Source organism: Lonchura striata, chromosome Z (genome assembly GCF_046129695.1).
Source record: "Lonchura striata isolate bLonStr1 chromosome Z, bLonStr1.mat, whole genome shotgun sequence".
Lineage (NCBI taxonomy): Eukaryota > Metazoa > Chordata > Aves > Passeriformes > Estrildidae > Lonchura > Lonchura striata.
The window spans coordinates 44,772,950-44,794,417 of record NC_134642.1 but is presented as its reverse complement, the minus strand read 5'-3'; the positions used below and the strand labels follow the sequence as shown (position 1 = coordinate 44,794,417).

Sequence of the window (21,468 nt, the reverse complement as noted above, 5' to 3'; positions counted from 1 at the left end):
AAATACCTCACCTGTGCAAACTTGTGTATCTGCTCCACAACAGCTGCAAAGAGGGCATGAACACTCTCATCAATTAGACTCTGCATATAATGGACAGCTTCTTCATCAGACAGGTCCAAACGAAACTTGTCCTGCACCTGGAATGGGAGTGGTAATGGCTAAAATCAGTTCAATGATTAAAGACATGCATTATTCTATCAATGTATACAGAAGACACCGTGATTTTGGTGTTTAGTGGAGAATTAGTGTTTAATGTTTGGCTGTTTAGTTTAGCTCTTCCTTCTAAGCTACAGCAGATGGTTGGAAATGTACAATGTTATTAAAAACACATAAAACCTTTAATAAAAGATAGTGTATATATAAGCTAGAAACAATCACCTAATTCAAACTAGTAATTTCAAAGCTCAAGGTTAAAACGTCAAGAGAAACACTTGGGAATACAAGTTTAAGTGGAACTGAAATGCTATGAGAAAAAGAGGTAACATTCAACATTCACTAGAGAATGAAATTCCGCTTGAGAAAAAACACAGAACTTCACATATTAAATACAAATTTGGAAGGGTCTAGATGATCCTAATGATTTTAGAAAGGATGTAACACTTTGTTACTCTAAACTTATTTTTAGGTAACATTTGTCTTTCAGAAACTGTAGGGCAGTTAAGTAAAAAATACAGAATGGGAGGAAAGTGTGAGCAAATCAACTCCATCAAAACTGACCTTTGTATGGTAAGTGTGAATTTCATTAACTGTATCCACCAGCCATGAACAGTTCACTGGAGACCCTTACATGTTTTTTTCTTTGACAGCAACGTTGTACCAGTAACACATTCTGCTTAGTACTTGCAACTTGTACATGAGTTAAAAGCTGAATGCACAATTATTAAGAATACAGCAATACATATATTTTCCAATTTCCATCTTGGCAATGCCAAGAACATCTATGAAGGTGCCTTTCTGTGACTTCCAACTAGTTCCAAGAAAATAGTTCAGAACTGATCCAAAATTCCCTAACATACTGGAGCCCAGCCCTAACTCCACTGAACCTAGTTTTATCTTCTTTCTCCTTGAATTTTCTTCTGATGAGCCTATATCCTAGCACTGACTAAGCAATATTATGGCCATCATTTAAAGTACTAGTTACCTTGCAAAGTAGTGTTGGTAACAGTAAGTAAATTGTCCAGCAAATTCACATTAGTTGTAGATTTATTGTTGCCATGTTGTCACATGCTTTATTCTCATAAAGATAAATCTCAAACAATTCAAGCTCTTGTGGAGACCATCATATTGAAGTATATCAGCCTCCTGCACAATGAACTAGGTAAAATGGTATCAAACAATCTCTTTTACCCTATCTTTATGCCAAGTCAGAATGTTTCACATCCTAGGAAAATTGTTTCAATGATTAATTGTCCTGTTTAACAACTGTGACTTATTTGCTATCTGAATTTGTCCAATTTCAATCTCAAACAGTTGAGCTCAAAACTTTTTATATCAAAGAGCTGTCAATCAGGAATCTCTCATGTAGGCAAATATCCAATTATTTAAGTTGTTTCTTAATCTTCTCATGATTGTGACTGTAAGACAGAGTCAAGTCTTTCCTGAACATTTTCTAGGAATTCACTGTTTGCTAGCCATTGACAAAAATGTAAGCTATTTCAATAATTTTCATAATAAGGTTGAATTTGTGAGGTGATACTACCTTTATGTCCTATTTTTTATGCTTTCTATGCACCAGGGATACCACATACTCAACCACTCTCTTTATGAGAGCAAAAATGCTTCAGGATTTCAGTTGCGTATTAACTGATTTCTGTTTAGTATGACTCTGTATTCCTTTCAAAGGCAATATATTCCAAAATAGTGCCCTTCAACACTGTAATAAAGAGCCTAAGCTAGCCAGCACAGTATGGAAAGATTAAAGAATCCTTTAGGTTGGGAAAGTTTTTTCATTCAAAATTATCTTTATAACTTTTTGCTGTTATGTTTGAAATAAGTATAAAGTGAGTTTCTCCTCAACTTCCTCTCAAAAAGATATTTGATCAATAATAATTAATTTATTAATTAATTTAAGCCAATAAAGTTCAAACTTCTAATTAAGCATGTTACCAGTGAGAGAGTCAGCAGATTATTCCAATAAGTTCTTGTTACAAAGAACTTTCATCTTCATAACAAACAAGAGGAGAAGGAAGTTTATTAACCCTCACATCAGAAGTTTTCGACAGTAAATGATGTACACAGTAGAATCCAACAGAATTTAATCGACTACTCACATGCTTGCAGTTATGCAAAAGCTTAAATAAATGTCCAAATTACAGAAGAGATTTCTTTCAGATCTAATTTAGTGCTCACAGAAAAGGTGATGTTAATGAGAATTCATCAAAATCAGTAAGTCCAGTTTCAAGAAAAATAGAAAAAAAAATCACCATAACACTCTTTTACACAACTTTAGTAATCAAATATTTTGGCAATCTTCTAATTTGTTCATAGAAGACCTTCTCAGAATTTCTGCAGTTAGTTATATTAAGATGCAGCTTCATTATATGGATTTAATGACTAATTAAACCCACTTCCCAAAAAACATTGGGCACACTGATATACATGCAAAAAAACCATCCATTGTTAGATCTTGCAATCAGTTTGCAATTAACAGAAGGCTCAAATGATGCCCAGTATTGAATCTTTGCTTTCAAGTTTTTTAGCCCTGCATGAAAACTGACCGCTGAAAACTAGATGAGAAGAAACAAGGCAAAATTACAAATAACCTCTTGAGCTGCAACAGCAGCAACAAGATTAATACGCACTAACTTATAGTTCCTGTAGAAAAGCAACAGTAATTCTTATTTGAAATCTCTCAAGTTTCAATGTGGGATGAGTTCTGACAGTTTCTCACAGATGAGGTTAACAGGAAGAGATTTTTGCATGGTATTAAAAATACAGGTAAACTTGGGGGGTGAAATTCTGATGACATATACAGTTATCTCATTCTACACATTTATGAATGATGACCACCACAAAGGCATCAAAGACGTCCACCTGAAGACTTAGAGCTCCCACTTTGATACTTAAATAAGTGCATTGTTATAGTTCAGAATTCGTAAAACACAGAAAAAAAAAAAAAAAGCTTGATGAATCTAGTTGAACTTTTGCTTTGTTTCCAGAAAAGGAAACACTAAACTCCATTTGATATACAAATACTCTTTTGAAACATTAAATCTCAACAGCAGAACTTGAATTTTCCAAGGATGAAGAGGCTAAATAAGAATAGTCTATATCAAGATACTGACTTTCAACTTGAAACTACATTAAAGTTGTCCACTTCCTATATCCCTGAAAAGAGGATAGTTTAGTATCAAAGTCTACAACAAGAGCATTAAAGAGTTGTAAGAAACTGTTTGACTAGAAATTTTGCTATACTTCAGTTAAATTCGACGTACTAAGGAAATTCTGTTTCTAAGGAAATTCTGCCAGTTACCCTGATACTGCTTCTGTTTTTCAAATGGCAAAAAATTAAAAGGACAAAATAATATCAAGAACAGTTCAGAAGAAAATATGAGGGCATGAGGGTGAGGGGACAAGCATTTAAGTGTAATGCCTGTAATAATTTACTTGTGGATTAATTTTTGATGATGAAAAATGAAGGGGATCATCACTTGCGGCAGAATCACACAGAAAATGGGAACTTAGTGAGGTATCAAGTCAAAGAAAGGGGGAAAATATTTTACAGAAATAAAAATAAAGAAACACTACTTCACACCACTATTATCCCAAAAATCTAACTCACAGGGGAAGAGCACATCTACCAGAATAACAAGCAATGTTAACTGATAGTAAACTCAGACTCCATTCTTTTCCTTGAAGTGTCTTCAAGAACTAAAAGGAGTATTTTTTGGAAAATGGCATCAAAGATGTCCTATGAAGCTGATTTCACAGAAAACTTAGAAAACTCACAGTAAGCCCCACAGAGCTGTGTAAGGTAGAAAAAAAAAGGATGACAAAAGGGAAGAGAAGAAAACACTGATCATCTTATTAAGAATGGTAGTTAAAGACCTGAGAAACCAGGGTCTTCATTCATTTGAATGAATCTCCAAGCTCAATCTTCTGTCTTTGGCTGTTTGGAGTGTGATGGGCTTATAACTGGGAAATCATATGAAAACACAGTTGGGAGTAGTACTACTGTAAGTGCACTTCCCTGCAGAGTTCCAAGACTTTTTGCTTGTGCCTTTTGTTCTCAAAGCACAAGACTGACCTCTCCCTTCCATCAAAGAGCAGATTTCTATGGACTTCCTGTGTCCTCAAATGAGACTTACTGTCCAATATAGACCACAGTTACTATATTAAACTCAGGAATTTTTCACTAGCAAGCATCTTCTCACTTGTAAAACTTGCTCTGAAATTGACTGGTTACTTAATGCTCAAGGTTAAGACAAACTTTGGAAATTCTGTGGAAACTTTTATAATCTTCAGGGCAGCCCTCAAATCGATATTTCGTGGATACTCATAACTCTGTTTTTCAGAATTACTGGTGGGATTTTAAGGTGACATAGAAGATATACATATGGGAACCCTTTATTTATCCTATTTAGTTTTCAGAAAAAACACAACTCAGAGATTCTGAAGACTGGTGGGGCTTTAGTATTTATTTTTCCAGCAACATTAAGCAACACTTATTATGTTTTATACAATTTTATCGCTCAAGTATGGGATTGCTCATTGCAACTTCAGCTGCTTTAAAGAGAATCTTCAGTGTCCTTTTCCAGTGAGTCACAATATACACTGGCTGTAAGCACTACTAAAATGAGACAAAGATCAATTAACAGCAAAAAAAAAAGAGGAAAAAGTAGGGTTTTTTTGTGATTATTTTTACTGTTTTGCCTTATAATTATTACAGTATTCATCATCAGTATTCAGTATTCTGCCATATTACAATATTTATGTGGCAGAAACTGGCATTAATGCTTGGCTTAATTGCTATCACATTTCATCTTTTTCAGTAAATACTTTCCTGTTATTTCTGTTGCTTACAGTCCAAACAACTCACACCACAAACTATTCAGATGCTTTAATTGCATGAACTTCATTTGAGAGACTATTCTGACAACAGTCCTTGTTTCCATGGGCTCAATTTGAACAAAATGTGGTTTCTAAACAAGGCCATGTGAGCTTCTCTAATTATTTTTTTTAGTAGAAGACAACAAAGATGTTAGTGAACATCTCTAAACTGAACTTCTGTGAGAACTGAAGTTTCAGCCACTACAGTAGTCAAAAATGACACTGTTCCTGCTCAGAATTTCACCATACTGGCCAAAAACTTACAATCAGCTAGAGACCAATGTAAAGCAACAGGAGCAAAAGAGTATTCTCACACTTGGTTCATGTTTTGGTGTTTACACCAACTTCTGTATTTTTTCAATAATTTGAAATTAATTAATATACATGAAAAATCAACAGCCTAGAAACAAAAAAACTGGGTGTGCAGCTGCAGTGTTGTGACCCAAATGGACAGAGAGATGAACATCTGCTGAAGCAAAATAAGCTCAGTGGCAATGTGACTCTTTTACAAAGCATAAACCTTCCTGGAGCAGCAAGAAAATACTACTGAAACAAACAGACTCTAATCAAGCAAAAGTGACTTCTCCTGTAAATTTCATACTGGCATTAATAAATCTCAGAAAGGTTTCTTAGTACCACATTTTAACAAATACTATTTTTGGTCAGGTGAAAAGGGACAGTTATCCACTGCCTAAAATGGCTTATCAAGCTCCAACTTAGAAAGTCCTTTCCATTTCACTAATTTGGGAACATAACTCTCAGTTATCCTTTGACTGACTGGGGAGCACAGGGGCAGGCGAAAGCAGTGTGAGTTTCACTACAAGCCAGGTGAAAGAAACCAGAACGATTAGCTCAGGCTTAGAAACAAGTAGCTCAGAAGTTTTCTGTACCTCCAGTCACATCTCTGCTTCAGCTTTTATACATGTAGAATGAAAATAATTTTACTTTGACATATTTACTGTTAAAGGAAAAAACATGTCTGCTCTCTCTTTTTGCAAGTTTCCAAACAATTAGACTGATCATTTTCTTATCAAGGGGGGTGAGCCCCCATCAGTGTTCACAGAGCCTTGGAAACAAGGAGAGTGCACTCAGTATTACAGCCCACAGACAGACAACTTTCCTCTCTTTTGATTTTATCCTTTTTTGTGTCTACCCAAGGGCGGTACCAAAATGAATGGGACTACTTTCATAAGCAGCAGTTAAGCTCCTGCTTACGGGAGCCAGGTATTTGTGCTTTCTGCGCTCACAATAACCTTGCCTATAACGCAGCATCTTTGCAGCACCTTCTTTAATCAATGGATATCTGAAACAGAGCTCAGTCAATTAGGACACTGTTCTTTAATGCCTCTGAGTCCTTTGTCTGACAATGAATCATTGGTCCCTGATGATTTCTCATTTAAAGGTCTAATCTGCTATGAAGGACAGATAGAAACCATCTGGCTTTTCTGTAGAAAAGAGGCTTTTTTTGTTAGGAGGTGACAATGCTGAATCCATTAGCTACATCTGAAGAGTGATGGTGCACCTCTTCCTTACGCAAAACTGGCTACATAATTGACTCCAGATTTTAGTCATTACTACTTAAAATTTATAGCACTGGCTAATTTTACAATGCCCAACAATTAGCAATTAGCACTGCAGCTGTGCTAGAAATGGAAAAGCATGGAGCAATGGCAGGAAAAAAAGTGAGTGTAGCGATATCTTCATTGTATTATTAGTTATGCATTGACAAGTCAATATAATGATTTCAGCCCAGTTTTTTCCTGAAATCTGTGAAATGGAAAAGCATATGTGAAGAGTGGAAAATTTAAAGGCAATTATCTCAGAGGCCAAAGAAAAGGAGACACAAACTGAGGAAAATCCTCTGCTACTTTTCAATTTAATTCCATTCTGTGACATTTTTGAGCCAGGTTTTCAGAAAAGCCTATATCAGAGAGTGGCAGTAGGAGCCAGTGTCATGAGCCATGAGATGAAGCACACTATACCAACAGCTTTCATTATAAATAACATGGAGAGGACAAAAGAAGATGAAAGCATCAAAAAGACAACTAATTTTAAGCTTTGCAGTTACTTTTTCATGGTCATAATCTGACAAGCTCTTTACTAAGGAACTAAACAAATGGGTTTATCCAGGTTTGAGGGTGGAGGCAATTTTGTGAAGTTGGTAATCCCTGTTTTCTGGGTTTTCCTATGGGGAAACTAGTGATCAAAACTGAAGTGAGGGAAGTGAGTCAGTGCAACAAATTTTTCTTCCAAAGGGGAAGTCCTAGCCTATTTTTCTATAAATACTGGGTAAACTCACTGAGTGATACTGTGTATACTCACTGCAAGCAGACAGCTGGTTCATAAACCAGTTTTCCATATGCTCATTAAGAATAGTTGTGAAACTTCAAATAGAGCTTTGTTTATTTTCAGGTCAGTGATGACTCACTTATTTTCAGTCCAATTTCAGCTGTGAAAATGCATTATTAAGGTCAGCACTGATTTAATTTCTGAAAACAAATGCTATGCAAAGCAAGTAAGAGTGTACTTCCAAATTCTCATGTGCTTTAAATCTGTATCTTCAGGTGAAGCCATAGGGAGTTTCAGTTTCTTTTCATGCTAGCAAGAAAAAATTATCACTATTGCCATTTTTTCTGGTAAGTAAATCAGTTTGTGTAGTCTGCTGTCTTTTGTACAAGAAGAAGATTGTTGAAGTTCCTTCAGGGAGGACAGGAACAGAGCACCTAGATGTGCTTAGACCATCCTCTGCCAATAAACCATATAAAAGAGGTGCAGTCTACACTTATTTTACAGGATGTTGTGTATGACATTAGCTACTGTTCCAATTTTGCCTTCACTCAGTCTGTGTTTCTCCCAAGACATTTCATAACTTTTGGACCAAAACAACTCTTGGACAGTTTCCTACTGTTGGATTTTAAGCTTGATTATACAATTGAATTCTGTCAGTGAGCTCCATGGGATGTCCCACTGTTATTAGATAGTAGAGGATAATTTTGAAAAAAAAAAAAAAAAACCAAAACAGTCTTTGCTCCTCAGGTTAGTAGTTATAGTCTTTATTTTCTGCACTCAGATTTTTCTAGGAGGTCTCATTCAACATAGCAGTATGAAATTCTTGAAAAAAAAAAAAAAAAAGTAATCACAAATGAAATCATCCAAGGCCTCACTAAACAGAACATGTTACACTGAAGTTTCCTTATGATCTTACTTGGTTTCTTTCTTTGACTAAAAGTAAGAAAGTCCTTCCAACATCTCTTAACTAGTCTCATGAATGAGTATGCCATTATTAAACACCTATACACTGCAGCAAATGACAATAGACAATATCAAGACCTGGAATATCAACTAGTGTTCTTTATTTTATTCTATCCAGCACTACCATATGGCAGGTGCAAATTTTATTTTTATTTAAAATATGTATATGATTACTAAAAATCTTCATTCTGGCTCTAAGACCACATAGATTATCTGCTAAAAGTTTAGAAAAGGGGAACACAAAATTTATTATAAATGCAGTTTTACACTGTTCTATAACCAGCAGGCAGACACTTCCTTCTTACCCACTGGTGGGACAGGATGTCTCTTTGTGAAGACAAAGATTAAACTGGGAGTTCAGTTACCATCCAACATTGTAATGCTTTCACTTTGAGAAAGCAAAATTATGGCCATTAAAGAAAAGTCTTTCTTTAGCAGTAACCTTTATAATGATTCATGTCTATTTCATAATAGCAGTATAGCTACACCTACTGAAAATACTGAAAAATCAAAATTCTTTATGACAAACGGACTGTTTGACAAAATAACTGCAGTGTAATATTTCAATAGGCATTATAAGATATATATTTACTACTTCAGTAAGCATTCCTCTGTTTTACAAAAAAGGAAATTACTCTCCTTGCAGTTTAATCATCAAACTAGTATTCTGATTAATCCAAACTGAAATACAGTTAACATATCTTGTTGCCTGTAAGCTCAGAGCCTGACTAGCTCCAGGTCCCTTAAGCAAAAGAAGGGTTCTACAGGAAAGTAAGTGTGAGTGCTGCCAATACAGCACCAATGAGGAAAATATTGGCTATGAACTTCAGCTCTACTCTCCACCAGGACACCTTCTTAAATACCGAAACATTGGTAAATCTCCACCTTTGTCTTCTGTGAAAGTGATACCCTGGTTGAAATGGCTATTGACTTGTCTCACACATCAAAGGTAATTTAATTTTGCAGGTCAGTCCAAAATGGATCTTTACCTAATCTGAGTCTGTTAAAATATATATAGATTTTCTGCTAAAGCTTTAAGGAAAAAAATAAAAATCAATTGAGATGCTGAAAGCATTTATTCAATTTTTCTACAACAAAGTACAGTATTACCTTGTTAAATGACTGAATCAACTTGCTACTAACCCCAAGAGAGGCAAGGCACCTTGTTCCTTTTTTTATTAGTTCTAACAAAGCTTATAACTGATTTCAGATGAGCTTCAGATGGGCTAATGGGTATTTAATACCCCAAGCAAGTTTTCTAGCACATTATTAAAAAAAAGAAAAACCCAAACAACAATGACCTATTCAGTGTAATACAAGAGGTTAAGATGATTCTGATCCTAGCCCATTTAAAGCTATTTTGTGGTTTATCCCTTTAAAGTGAAATGAAAAATTGAGAACTAAAGAAAACAATTACTTTCACAGGAGCTTTGAACACTGTCATAAGCATCCAGCAGATCACAGTATCAACAACTGCTTAATGGGAGGCTCCTCTGCTTACCCACTCTTTAGGGATCCTGTGATGACGTATTTTTTGTGTACAAATTTAAGGAGTATATTTAAAGGACAACTTTGAACCAAAAAGACCAAACTGTCAACAGGGTTCAGAGACAGCTGAGCTGTCAGGGAAAAAAAAAAAAATTATATAAGATAACAAAACTTGAGAGAGCTGAACAATTTGGGTATCCTCCTGACAATACCTTACTGTGCAGGTTTTGGGTTTTTTTTTAAAGTAACAAGCACACTCTACGTTAATTTAAAAGAACCTGGGGAAGTAGGATCTTTCCCTCTCAAAATGATTTGCATTCCTTATCAGAAGCACTTTTCTTACTGCTTCAGTTCTATCTGCTTTCACATGTTAAAGCCTCTATGAATGGACAGCCTGGAATCTCCCATGATGATAAAAGACACAGTTTACTGAGCAGCAGCACTGTCAGAACTCAGGAACCTAATAACTAATTGCTGCATTTGATCTCACAGTGATCCATCATGTAACAACTAAGCTCGTGTTCTTTCCATGCAGTGAAAAGCACTGTTATTTCTACTTTGTAATGGAATTTAGAAGTAACCACATGGATCTAATTCAGTGTTCAGGTGGTCAGAGTGTGTGCTGGTAATGCCACAGCTGTGGGTTTGATCCCACATGGACCACTCAGTTGAGAGCTGGACTTGATGATCTTTGTGGCTCCTTTCCAACTAACAATACTCTGTGATTCTGAATTTCCTTTTGGATTCTGCTGCCTTCATTGATCTCCAAGTGTATGCAATACTGTTATGCTTTACATAATCTTGATTTTTAATTATTGTACATAAGTGAACTGTAACATACTTCTCAGCTGTAGAAAAGATTTTCTGGCTTTCAATTCTGTACCTTGATTTGTTAAGTCAATAAAATTATATTGAAAATTTACAGAGAGTAAGAGTTTTAGAAGAGTCTGAAATACTCAACTACTCTTATATTAAAACCATCCTTTACAAGTATTTTACAGAGCCCAACATACCATTATCATAAGTAAATGAAAGCATATACCCTTGGACAGCATTTCTAGGGAGTTTTCCACCATAAAATGCAATGCCAAGATATTAATAAGAAACACAGACATTGCATGTTGATTAGCAGCAAGTATCAGAAGACTCTTGCTAAAAAATATCACAGCTCACAAGAACACATTCAAGGCAAGGATGAACAACACTGTCACATGAGCAACCTGTCCTAGTGGAAGTGGCCCATGGCAGAAGGATGGAGTGAGATCATCTTTAAAATCCCTTCCAGCTCAAGCCATTCTGGGTTTTGTGACGAAATGACAGGTAACCCTAGACCAGTAATGAATAAGATTAAAATGCGCCATAAGTCTAAAACTTATTGGTGCAAACATTAAAAACCAGCATTTCTGAAGTTCAATGAAACCACTGGCTGGAGCTCCTGATGACTTTTTCAGTCAAGCACAAACTTACCCCAAATTGGCCCCACTCTACCTTTTGATGCATACTTCAAATTTTACTAGGATTTATGGGGCATTTATTAGTAAACTTTGCAATATAAAATACCTTCCCCCTCCTTACTGTATTCACTCATGTTTCCAAGGGTAGGCAGAGCCAAATGCATCTTTATAAGAATGAAATTCTTAAGACACGACTTGCATACTGTTGGAAAGGTCTCTTCCTTGAAAAGATGTCTCTACAAAAGTGTAGTTACTTCCAGAACTTGGCAGGTATTGAACCATTTTAGTTGCCTACTTTAGGCTTTTATTTCCCATGTTCTATGTAAGTAATCTACTCAATCTGTAGGGCATTTAGGTATAGATGTGAGGTTCAAGTATTGATAAGAAATAAAAAATATTCTGTAATTTTCTCTGGAAAACAGCTGAGTGGAGGAGGATTGTCATCTTTACCACAAAACATAGCACTTGTGACTAGCTTAGTTTCCTGGATATGAAACTGAAGAGCTGCGAGAACTCTTTGTATTGATTTGAAACTAAGAAACTCTAAATAGAAAAGCCTGGAACCTTGAAGAGAAAAGGAAAAATCTGTGCAAGTCACAATTTAGTATTCCTCAAGGAAATTTTAGTAGAACATGAAGTATTTATTTGAAGATTCTGAATCTCTGCTATCATAGCTTATTGAAAACAATGAAGAATAGCCTATCTGAAAGACAATCCACCACTTGAATAAAAATTACAGTGAACTAATTTCCATTGGATACACAGGCTCCACAAAGTCTTTCAGAGAATTACAACAGATAGCCCTTCACTATAAATCAGTTTATAAAAACTCCCAACATTTGTCTAAAAGGTAAATGTAATGAAATCTAGATGGATATGTATCCAGTATTTTTCATGTCAACTCTTGCTCAAACACCAAATGGAGAATGACTTAAGCTAGTATAAAGGACAAAGTCAGAATTATTGGACACAATTCTGCCTTCCCAATAAACAAAAATTTCTTGTTGATGAAAATAATACCAGCCTACTGGTTTTACATCTTTAGTAGACTGGTTTTATAACTAGAATAAGACTGGTTTTATAAAACCATCCATATCTTAAAGGGTTCTAGACTAAATGAGACAATCTTTCATGATATAGTCAGTATTGACTGCTTCACTTCTAAGTTTGATAAGGTGGAAACACTATTTTTAGCTAAAGTACCCATTGGAACAGAGTGCTAGAGCAGAGTGTGCAGCATTACATGGTGATGACAAGCCATTCTGTATTCACAGGCAGATGTGCTAAGTGTTCTCCAAGTACACTCTTATATCTTTAACTTCAATGAAGAAAGAAATTGCTCAAAGTTTATAAAACCAGAGCAAGTATTTTCAGGTGAGACACAAATAAGCCATCATCACAAGTGACTGAAATTTTTGTAATGAGATGCCCTGGGTCACTGGAAAACAATGAAAGCTTCAAATTACCTTTTTTACAGTCTTGTCAGGTTCAAGAGCAATATCTGGAATGTTGGCATCCACCATGAGGGAAAATAAATTCAAGATCAAGTTGGAATACCTAAGCAGAAGAGCAGATTAGATAAAACATGTTGTAAACTGTATAAAAGATATTTTGTAAACAACTTAATTTAAGAACTCATCACCATCTTACAAAGAACTGTTAATGCTTCAGAGATCCATTTTTAATATTAATTGAAAGTATTTATGTTAAAGAACACAAGATACTGACATACACTATCAAAGTTTAACCTTCAAAATCTCTCAAACTGCCAAAATTGAATAAAATACTCTGATTTTGTTATAGTTTTCTAAAATTGTCAGAACATTTACTCAGAGACACATATAAATATGAGACAAATATAAACTCTGATTTCATATATTTTAGGTTTTAATGCCATTTTCTACCTCTGTTAGGATATACACAGGCTAGAATACTAATGCAAAGGTTATTTTTTTATTATGAAGTGATAAAGCAGCATGATATATATCCAAAGAGATTAAGTTTTCATAAGTACAAAAAAATATTTTTCCTATCACTGCAAGGGCTTTTGACATAATGAGTTAAACGTTTAACCAGATCCAAGTCTTCAGCTGCTCAGTTAAGCGCCAGTAAGAGTGGTAGCACAGTACATTTAGGAAGTACAAATGTCATCCATAACCATTAAAAGTGACAAATCAGAGAACAGTTTTAGGCTTTAAAATGGTGTTGGAAACACTCACGACTATCTTTTTAAAGTGCACACTTTGCCCTTGCTGAAAATTAGCTGTCAGTTTCTTTTTGAGAGGATAACTTTCAAGCAGTTCAACACAAACTGGAACTCCCCTTCCTCTGCAAAATATCCAGTTCCCTTCAAGACACAAGACATGTTACTTTACCATTTGAAATATTGCTTTGCTAAGAGAACCAGTAGGTTCACAGATGAGAGAAAATTAATTCTTAGCAGCAAAACTTGTTTATTAGGAAGCTGCTGAATATGTATCAACTGACAATTGCAAGGAGTGCAAAGTATTTCAACTAAACAAAAGGTCTGCTTCACAGCTGTATTTTACAAAGTAAACACTGCTCAAAAAAGACACCTCTCTAGAAAAACTTAATTCCAACAAAACCTCTTGACATTTTATTATTATCTGGAACTAACATTACCTAACACATTCCAATATAAGTTTTAAGACATTATAAGAAAAGCATTCAAGTCAACTGTTTGGCTAGAAATCTTCAGTGCCTTATTCCTTTTAGCAGTTTTACTTCAAGGGCAGAGAGCTGGAGTCAGGAATATTACTTTTATGACAAATTAAAAGAAACAAAGGAAAATTAACTCTACCATTTTGTTTCGGGTCTGGCTAAGAAATCTGGAAGTCAGGTTGCTCTGCTGCTAGAACTGACACCACAGATTTTAATCAATTTTTCTTCTACTTGCCTGAAACTAGCAGATTTTGTTTTAAACATGCTTAAATGTTACAAGTACATGCTCTGAAGTCTCTTCCTAGATTACTGGTGCCTTCTATCAGTAGTTTTCCCTTCAAACTGACAGAATCCAAAGTCTCAGAGTCCCTTTTGCTCTTCAACCACACAGAGGATAAAAGCTTAAAAGCACTACATGTTATTGGAGCTATTTATGTGATGGAGGCTTGTAAAAAAAGATTTTAAAAGTCTAGGCATCATTGTTGGATGCCAGTTAAGAGATGGTTCTGTTCCATATAATAAAATCTTCTGATTCTTGAAGAATAAGATCACCTGAAGAAACTCATTTGGGGGGAAAAAAAAAAAAAAAATCAAGAAAAGGGAATCTGGGGGTGAGTATGGAGTGGTAAAAAACCCTAACAATTAAAGAAGAATTGCTCACTATACTATCTGCAGATCTGTCCTCTACCCCTCACCCCAACATTTCTACAACTCGGTAATCAACTGTGATCCTTCTTATAGGCAACATCTTTGGCAAACATGCCATGAGGATAACAGCTGGGGAACTGACAGCCCAAACTCTAGAGGAGAGATTTTGCTGAATCACCTGAGTTAGGAGCCTGACTTGTAAGAAAAACACTGTTGTCAAGCAAGGTATATCACTTATCTTTGACATGTACATTACAAAGGCCTCTGGAATGGCTGACATCCATCCACAGCCAGAACAAACTCTGAGCCAGGTCTTCCTAGTTTTAAGGAGGTTTAATGAACTACCCAAACTGAAACCTATATCCTTCTTACATTATTCTTTGCTTTCTTCAAACCCAGTACAAAATAAATGAGGACTCAGCTGCACTGAAGGTTGATTATCTTCTGGTTTGAACATGGAGTATTGTTGAAGAAATTCAACAAAAAAAACTCTACTTCTACATACAGGAGGTCTCATATAGAGACCTTTCCCTTACAGAGGGAAAGAAACCCATATCAGTTAAAAGGTCAAATTCTCATTACTATGTTTTCTGAGAATAGCAACTTTTGTTTTCAAGTAGATATCTCAAACACCTGCTTGATCCTAAGCATTCATTTATTTATTTTTTCAATATTTACCAGATCCTTTGCATATAGATGTCCTAAACCAATCAAATATTTAGGATGTTGATGTTGCAATACTCTTACCAAATGTGAAGCTACAAACATCCACTATAAAGACAAGGACAGGAAAGTATACAGTTATCTGCAGTCCCAAACTAAGGCCCTGCTTAGCTGGTCTAAAGTAAAAATTCCTAAGTTTAAAATGCCTTAAGGATACTACCTTTCTTTCCCCCACAATGAAATTATCTTCTCAAGAGCATGAATACCCCTAATCATTATCATGTCACAGCTGGCTATAATAAATTATGGCATTTATTCTTCCCTATGTATTTCCTTACAGTCCAAACTCAGTGACTATGGACCGGATCCCATTCAGGTTTGCTTTTGCTCTTCTCTCTTCACCATCTAATCCCAGCTTTTAGAACATTATCCAGACCCTGCACTACAATCTTTCCAAAGGAGCAGCACTTCCCAAGGGCCATCACACTTTCCACTTGTTGCACAGTGTTTCCGCTAGATCTGGAGAGCACCCCCAGTCACTAAATTGGGAACAGACTAGGGAAAAACTGCTCCAGCCAACGGGAGAAACCCACCCTCACAGAGAAAAAAAAATTCAGCCCAACTACAGCTTCTGTCCCTTTTCCAACTTACCTCCTACTCCTCTGCCCTCACCTATGCCCACTAACTCAAGCTAAACAGCAAGCTTCTCACAGGACTAATGCAAGGGAAAACCTTACTTGGAAGGAACAAAACTAGAGCCTCACTCTGGAAAAAATTCTGAAATGCTCTGACTCAATTCTTCACTGCCACAGATTGCCCAGAGATGGTGCAGAGTCTTCCTCAGTGGAGATATGCCAGAACATTCAGAACATCTGTGTGCCATGTGCTCTGAGATGACCCTCCTTGAGCAGGGCAGTGGGACAAATGATCCATTTTGTCATACTGTGGAACCTGCTGAGAACGTGTAACCAGGAAATTCTTGATGGAAAGGAAATGCTGACATGTAGCAGGATTTAAACATCTTTAAACAGGCTCAACATATATAATGGAAGCATAAGAGGCTGCTACAGCCCAAGTCCTGCTGACAGCTACAATTTACCCTGCAACACATTCAGAACGCAACAGCTGCTCCTTCACTACTGCACTGCTGACAAAGACACTTGACTGATTAGTGTTGCTCAAGTAGAAAGCATCTCCTTATTCCTATTCCCCAAGAAAATCCTCCAAACTAACTATACAACATACAATAACAATTATATGCCAAAATACTTACGACCAGAAACAACAGACACAACTATTCTTTCACCTGTAATTTTAAAATTCCTTACTTTTTTTTTCACTATGCAACCAACATTCAATCCACCAGGAATCCTGATACACCAAGATACAGTATTTGAAATATATAGAGAACTGGTTATTCCTCAGGGAAATAAAGAACCAAACTATAGCACAATCTGATGGAGATAACAGAGTTTGCACTTTGTCTTAGTCATCAGAGGTTATGATTTCACATTACTTGGCCAGAATATCTGTCTCTAAGTGGGCTTCTGTTAAAATGCAGAACTGTTAGAACTAAAATGTTCCAGAACCAATTCTTCTTTATTAACAAGTAATTGTAATTATTTTTACTTCTAGCTGCTTAAATAGTTACACTAATTTTAATATTATCATACACAGTAATGATCTACATACAATGTAATATAATAGATATGATCATAGTATTGTTGTTGAAAGTCTTAAAGGTATTTATCCAGAACCATGTAAAAATATTTTCCAATAAAATGAGCAAATACTGGCGATACTGTAATTATAATGACAATTCCAGATATTAAAAAGGAAACCATCTTGATTTACAGTTTAGTTGAATACCCAAATTACCACTATTGTACAAATTTAATTATGATATTCGTAGCAAATCATTACATAAATTAATTCAATGAATAATCTGTCATTGACACAACAGACCTTTTCACTGAAATAACTAGGTTTAAACAAAAACAACTCAAGTATATGACAAATAAGAAATACAGCATTACAAAACAGCTTTAACCAAAGTTCAGAAGTTGGACTATTCTTTGAAGCCACAAATATTGCTCGTTGATAACATGCCACTGTTTTTTTCAAACTGTTGAATGTTTTTTAACCCATTAATAACTTCAGTTCCTAGACCAACTGCTTAGTCTTACTCCTTTTATCAATTGAAGAACTACATGCAGCATTTTATTTTGCATCACTGGCTGCTTTCCATATTCCAGGTACTTTGCACATAAGCTTACCATATTACCAACTAAGAAGTTGGTAATATGGTAACACATATTTGAAGGTTTCCATTAGGTATTCTTTGATATTAAAGTAAAAATATTTCTTCTTCATTGAAGACATGCTAAATCAAATCCCCAGACAGACCAGGAGTGCTTACCTGTGCTCAGTTCAAACAACAAAAATGAACTACTTGGCTCAGAGAGTTAATGCAAGTAATATAGTCACTGCTAAAGAAGGAAGCTGATTCTAAATTTAAAAGACAGATCTGTTGGTTCAGAGACTCCAGAGTCTAAAGAGTTTTTAGCTGCCACAATTCTGGGTATTTAAAGACATTTTGAACAAGTTTGATTGTCACTACAAGTTGCTAATTTCTGTCCCACTGGAGCTGAACTGAACTAAGCATATGTGTGTGTGTCATCTTCAAGCCAAAGAATTTGATCATCACTAATTTAAACTGGAGGAGGATAAAGCAGCAAATGAGTAATGACTTAAATTAAAATGACAGTTCCTTAATCATCAATAAGAGGAAAAGAAGCTTATAGGCAAAAACATACCCAAAAAGAAATATAATTTAATATCCCACTTGAGTTATGAAATGAAGCTATTTAAGTTATTAAACAAGCAAAACTGAGGCATTTAACTCGAACAATTACATTCACCCTCCACATTACACCAACACTGTGATGTTTCCATTCCTTTGTTTCATACAAAATCTTGTGTTCACATTTAAAGAAGGTTTGAATTTTCAACAGAAACATTTCAGCAATTCATTTAGTGGTCTCCTCTCCTGCTTTAGAGTGGCTCTCATGAGTTCTGGCATAAACCATAAAGCCAGTGCTGTTACCTGCGGAGGTGGAGAAAGGCTGTGTAGCACTGCTTACGGAACTCCTGGTACTGCTCACTCTGGGTGCCTCCCATGCCTTCCACCATCTCTTTGTTCAGCTTCATTGGCGGAGGAAGGGGCTTGGGGTCCCGGCCCAGAATATAACCAAAGTCAATGTGAAACAGTTTACCTGTAAAAGAAGGCAAACATTGCACATAGTAAAAGTTCTTGGTGCAAAAATTAGAAAAATAGAATCATTAAGAAGATAGCAAGCAGTTCCAAGGAAGTTTTCTGGAAGATATACTGTTATAAATTTTTATCTTCAGCTATTAACTGGGAATTATGGTTTTTAAAGAAGCAAATCTGATTTAAAATTCAAGGTTTTTTTATTTTTAAACATGTGGAGTATATTCACAAAGACTGAACTAATACTGAAACTGGTCAGTGGATATTAAATGCACAGTTTACATAATAGATACTACTAATGCTTTGCACTTTATAATTTCTTAGCAAATTTAAACATTAATACTTAAAGAGGTGTAATCCGTTTCGCATTTGGTTGCTGTGGCAAGAAAGATGGTAAATTTAACATAAAAATAATACAACAGAGAAAGTAAGACTCACAATCCTATACAAAGCCACTGAACACCAATCAATGCTGCTTCAAAAGTCTTTTGAGTTGTTCAGGTAGGGTCAAAATTATCAGTGGTTTTGAAATACACTGAAGACACATCGCTACACCTTCAAATTTGAAAATGGATTTCAAATCCACCAAGAAGTTTGTCATACCCTTTTCCAGTACTAAAATGAATTCCTTCACTTGATCACTAGGTTTCTATTCTCATTTCAACTGATTGCATTTAGAACACTTCTACAGCATTAACAAAAACTTATATATACCTCCTCTTTTCAAATGCACAAGGCAATTGCCCTTCCTATCAATATCAACAGCCTCCCATACTGCTCACCATAATGCTAACAAATTAAATGGGGAGAATTCAGAATGTTCCCTTTAAATATTATTGAACGTATATACATGAGATGTTATAGGTGGCAAAATGAACAACTGAACTTCCCTTGGTAAACTTCAGTTTACCAGTAACTTCAAAAACTCTAAAATATTTAGATTAACTGAGGAATAAGTATATTATAAATGCACAAAAAATTATGTTACTAGTAAAAGTAAAACAATTAATAATTCTTAGGTAGCCATTTTTTAGGAATAATATAAATACTGTCCATATTAAACAGAAAAATGCCTCTTAATGTGTTCTGAAAATGTATTTTTAGTTTGGAGTGTGTAATTTAAGCCATACCACAGCTGTATTACAAAAAGATGGTGAGACTGCAGATATGCATGCAGATACAAGATAAGAGATCTTTTAAACAAGAAGGCAGAAAATTATTAGCCTGATTGTTATCTAGACAAACAGCACAGAGGATAGAATCTTGCTTCAGAATTATGGAACTGAACAGCATTATAGACAGAGGTGTATTTGCTATAGGGTATTTTAACCTGCATCATGTTTATTCATTTTAAGATTTCATAAGATTAGGTTCTCAGTGCTCTTGGAAAAAAATGCAGCATTCATATTTTACAGTTAATTATGCTTCTTTGACTGTTTCGTTGAATAATAATGTAGTATCAATAGAAAAGGCTTTTTGACATCTATCATAAACATTCTTTTTCAATAAAAGAAACAAATTCCATGACAGTCCAATTTCAAAGAGACATCACAAGTATCCTCAACAAGAGGCAAAGTATTTCCTGATTGATAAATGCCATAACCATTACATTTTGCATAACTAACTGTGCTATAATAAAAAACATTCTTTCAATACATTTTTTCTGGGCTGGTAAAGGAGATTCTTTTAGCACTCATTTTTGTACACCAAATTTTGGAAGCAATCACATACAGAACCCTTTCATCATGAAGCTAGAAAAATTGTTTAGCTGAAAAGTTTTGGGGACCGTTCACTTATTCAAACTTGTCACCTTGAAGAGTCAAGAAACAACAGTTTGAATAAAACAGTAACCCTTGTAGCAGAAAATAATTTTTTTCAGTTTGCTCTGGAGATAAGGAATAAAAGATGATAATTAATAATTTACACTGGTAACAAAGACATCTAATACATTCAAAAATATTTCAATAATTGAGTGAAAGACTTAGAAAGTGAGCTGAGGCCATCCTGTGTTAACTTTATACGTTTCCTAGATGTACTTCAGAATTCAGCAGCTTTTTAGGCTGATTTAAAATGTATGTACAAGGTCACATTTAAATAAGTATATTTAAAACCTTTCAAACCTGTCTACTAAATACAGACTTAGTTAACTTTAATTCAGCTCCTGCAAGATCAATTAAACCAGAACACCATGTTACCGAACATGGACAAAAGGCTCTCCCTGGTGCTTGCACAAAGATGCTATGAGCAGCCTGAGGGAGCACTGAAGGTCTAGAGATTTTTACAGGGGAACCTGACTCGTGTTACCCTCCAGACTTAACAACTGAACAAGTGAAGAACAAGCTTGCTTTGGGCAAATTAAATTTGCTACGTATATAATACTGAAAATAGGAGGCAATATTTATATTATTATTTATGCTAATATAAATTTATCATGATAATAAACTCAATTATTTCAAATCTTCAATACCAAGATAAAAAGGTTGCAAGTATCTCAGCTGATCTTCCCAAGTGCCATTTGTATCAGGATATTACACTGACTATTCCACTTTCATAATATTAATGAATGCAACAATTTTCACTCAGAATAACTCCAATTGCAAAAATAAGGAGACCTCTGGAGGACATCTAGTCCAACCCCCGTGTTGAGCAGAGACACCCAGAGCCAGGTGGCTTAGCTGGGACCATGTCCAGACAGTTTCTGAGTATCCCCAGGGATGGTCTCTCCACAACTTGTATCAGTCACTTCCCTACTCATATCATGATATTTATATACAGTAATCACCTATCCTCCCAGTAATCCAGTCTTCATGTGAACTTTGTGCAATACTACTTTTTCTAAAGTATGTTATGCATATTCTAAAGTATGTTATTCTTTGTGCAACAGTAGTTTTTGGAAAGCATGTAATTGTAAAACATGGTTTTACAATCAATTACATGACCTTCCTTCAATATACAGTGTGA

General features: G+C 35.3%; 1 protein-coding gene across 2 annotated transcripts in view; it reads right to left on the bottom strand.

Moving 5' to 3' along the window:
* Nucleotides 1-21,468, bottom strand: part of PIK3C3 (phosphatidylinositol 3-kinase catalytic subunit type 3) — a 64,726-nt gene that overhangs the window by 4,576 nt on the left and 38,682 nt on the right. For both annotated transcript variants that reach the window (XM_077790059.1, XM_021538922.3), the window contains 3 exons: nucleotides 18,343-18,511; nucleotides 12,710-12,800; nucleotides 12-137 (listed from right to left, as the gene is read on the bottom strand). In XM_077790059.1, the coding sequence (XP_077646185.1) occupies nucleotides 12-137; nucleotides 12,710-12,800; nucleotides 18,343-18,511 (386 nt within the window). The remainder of the gene's footprint in view (nucleotides 1-11; nucleotides 138-12,709; nucleotides 12,801-18,342; nucleotides 18,512-21,468) is intronic.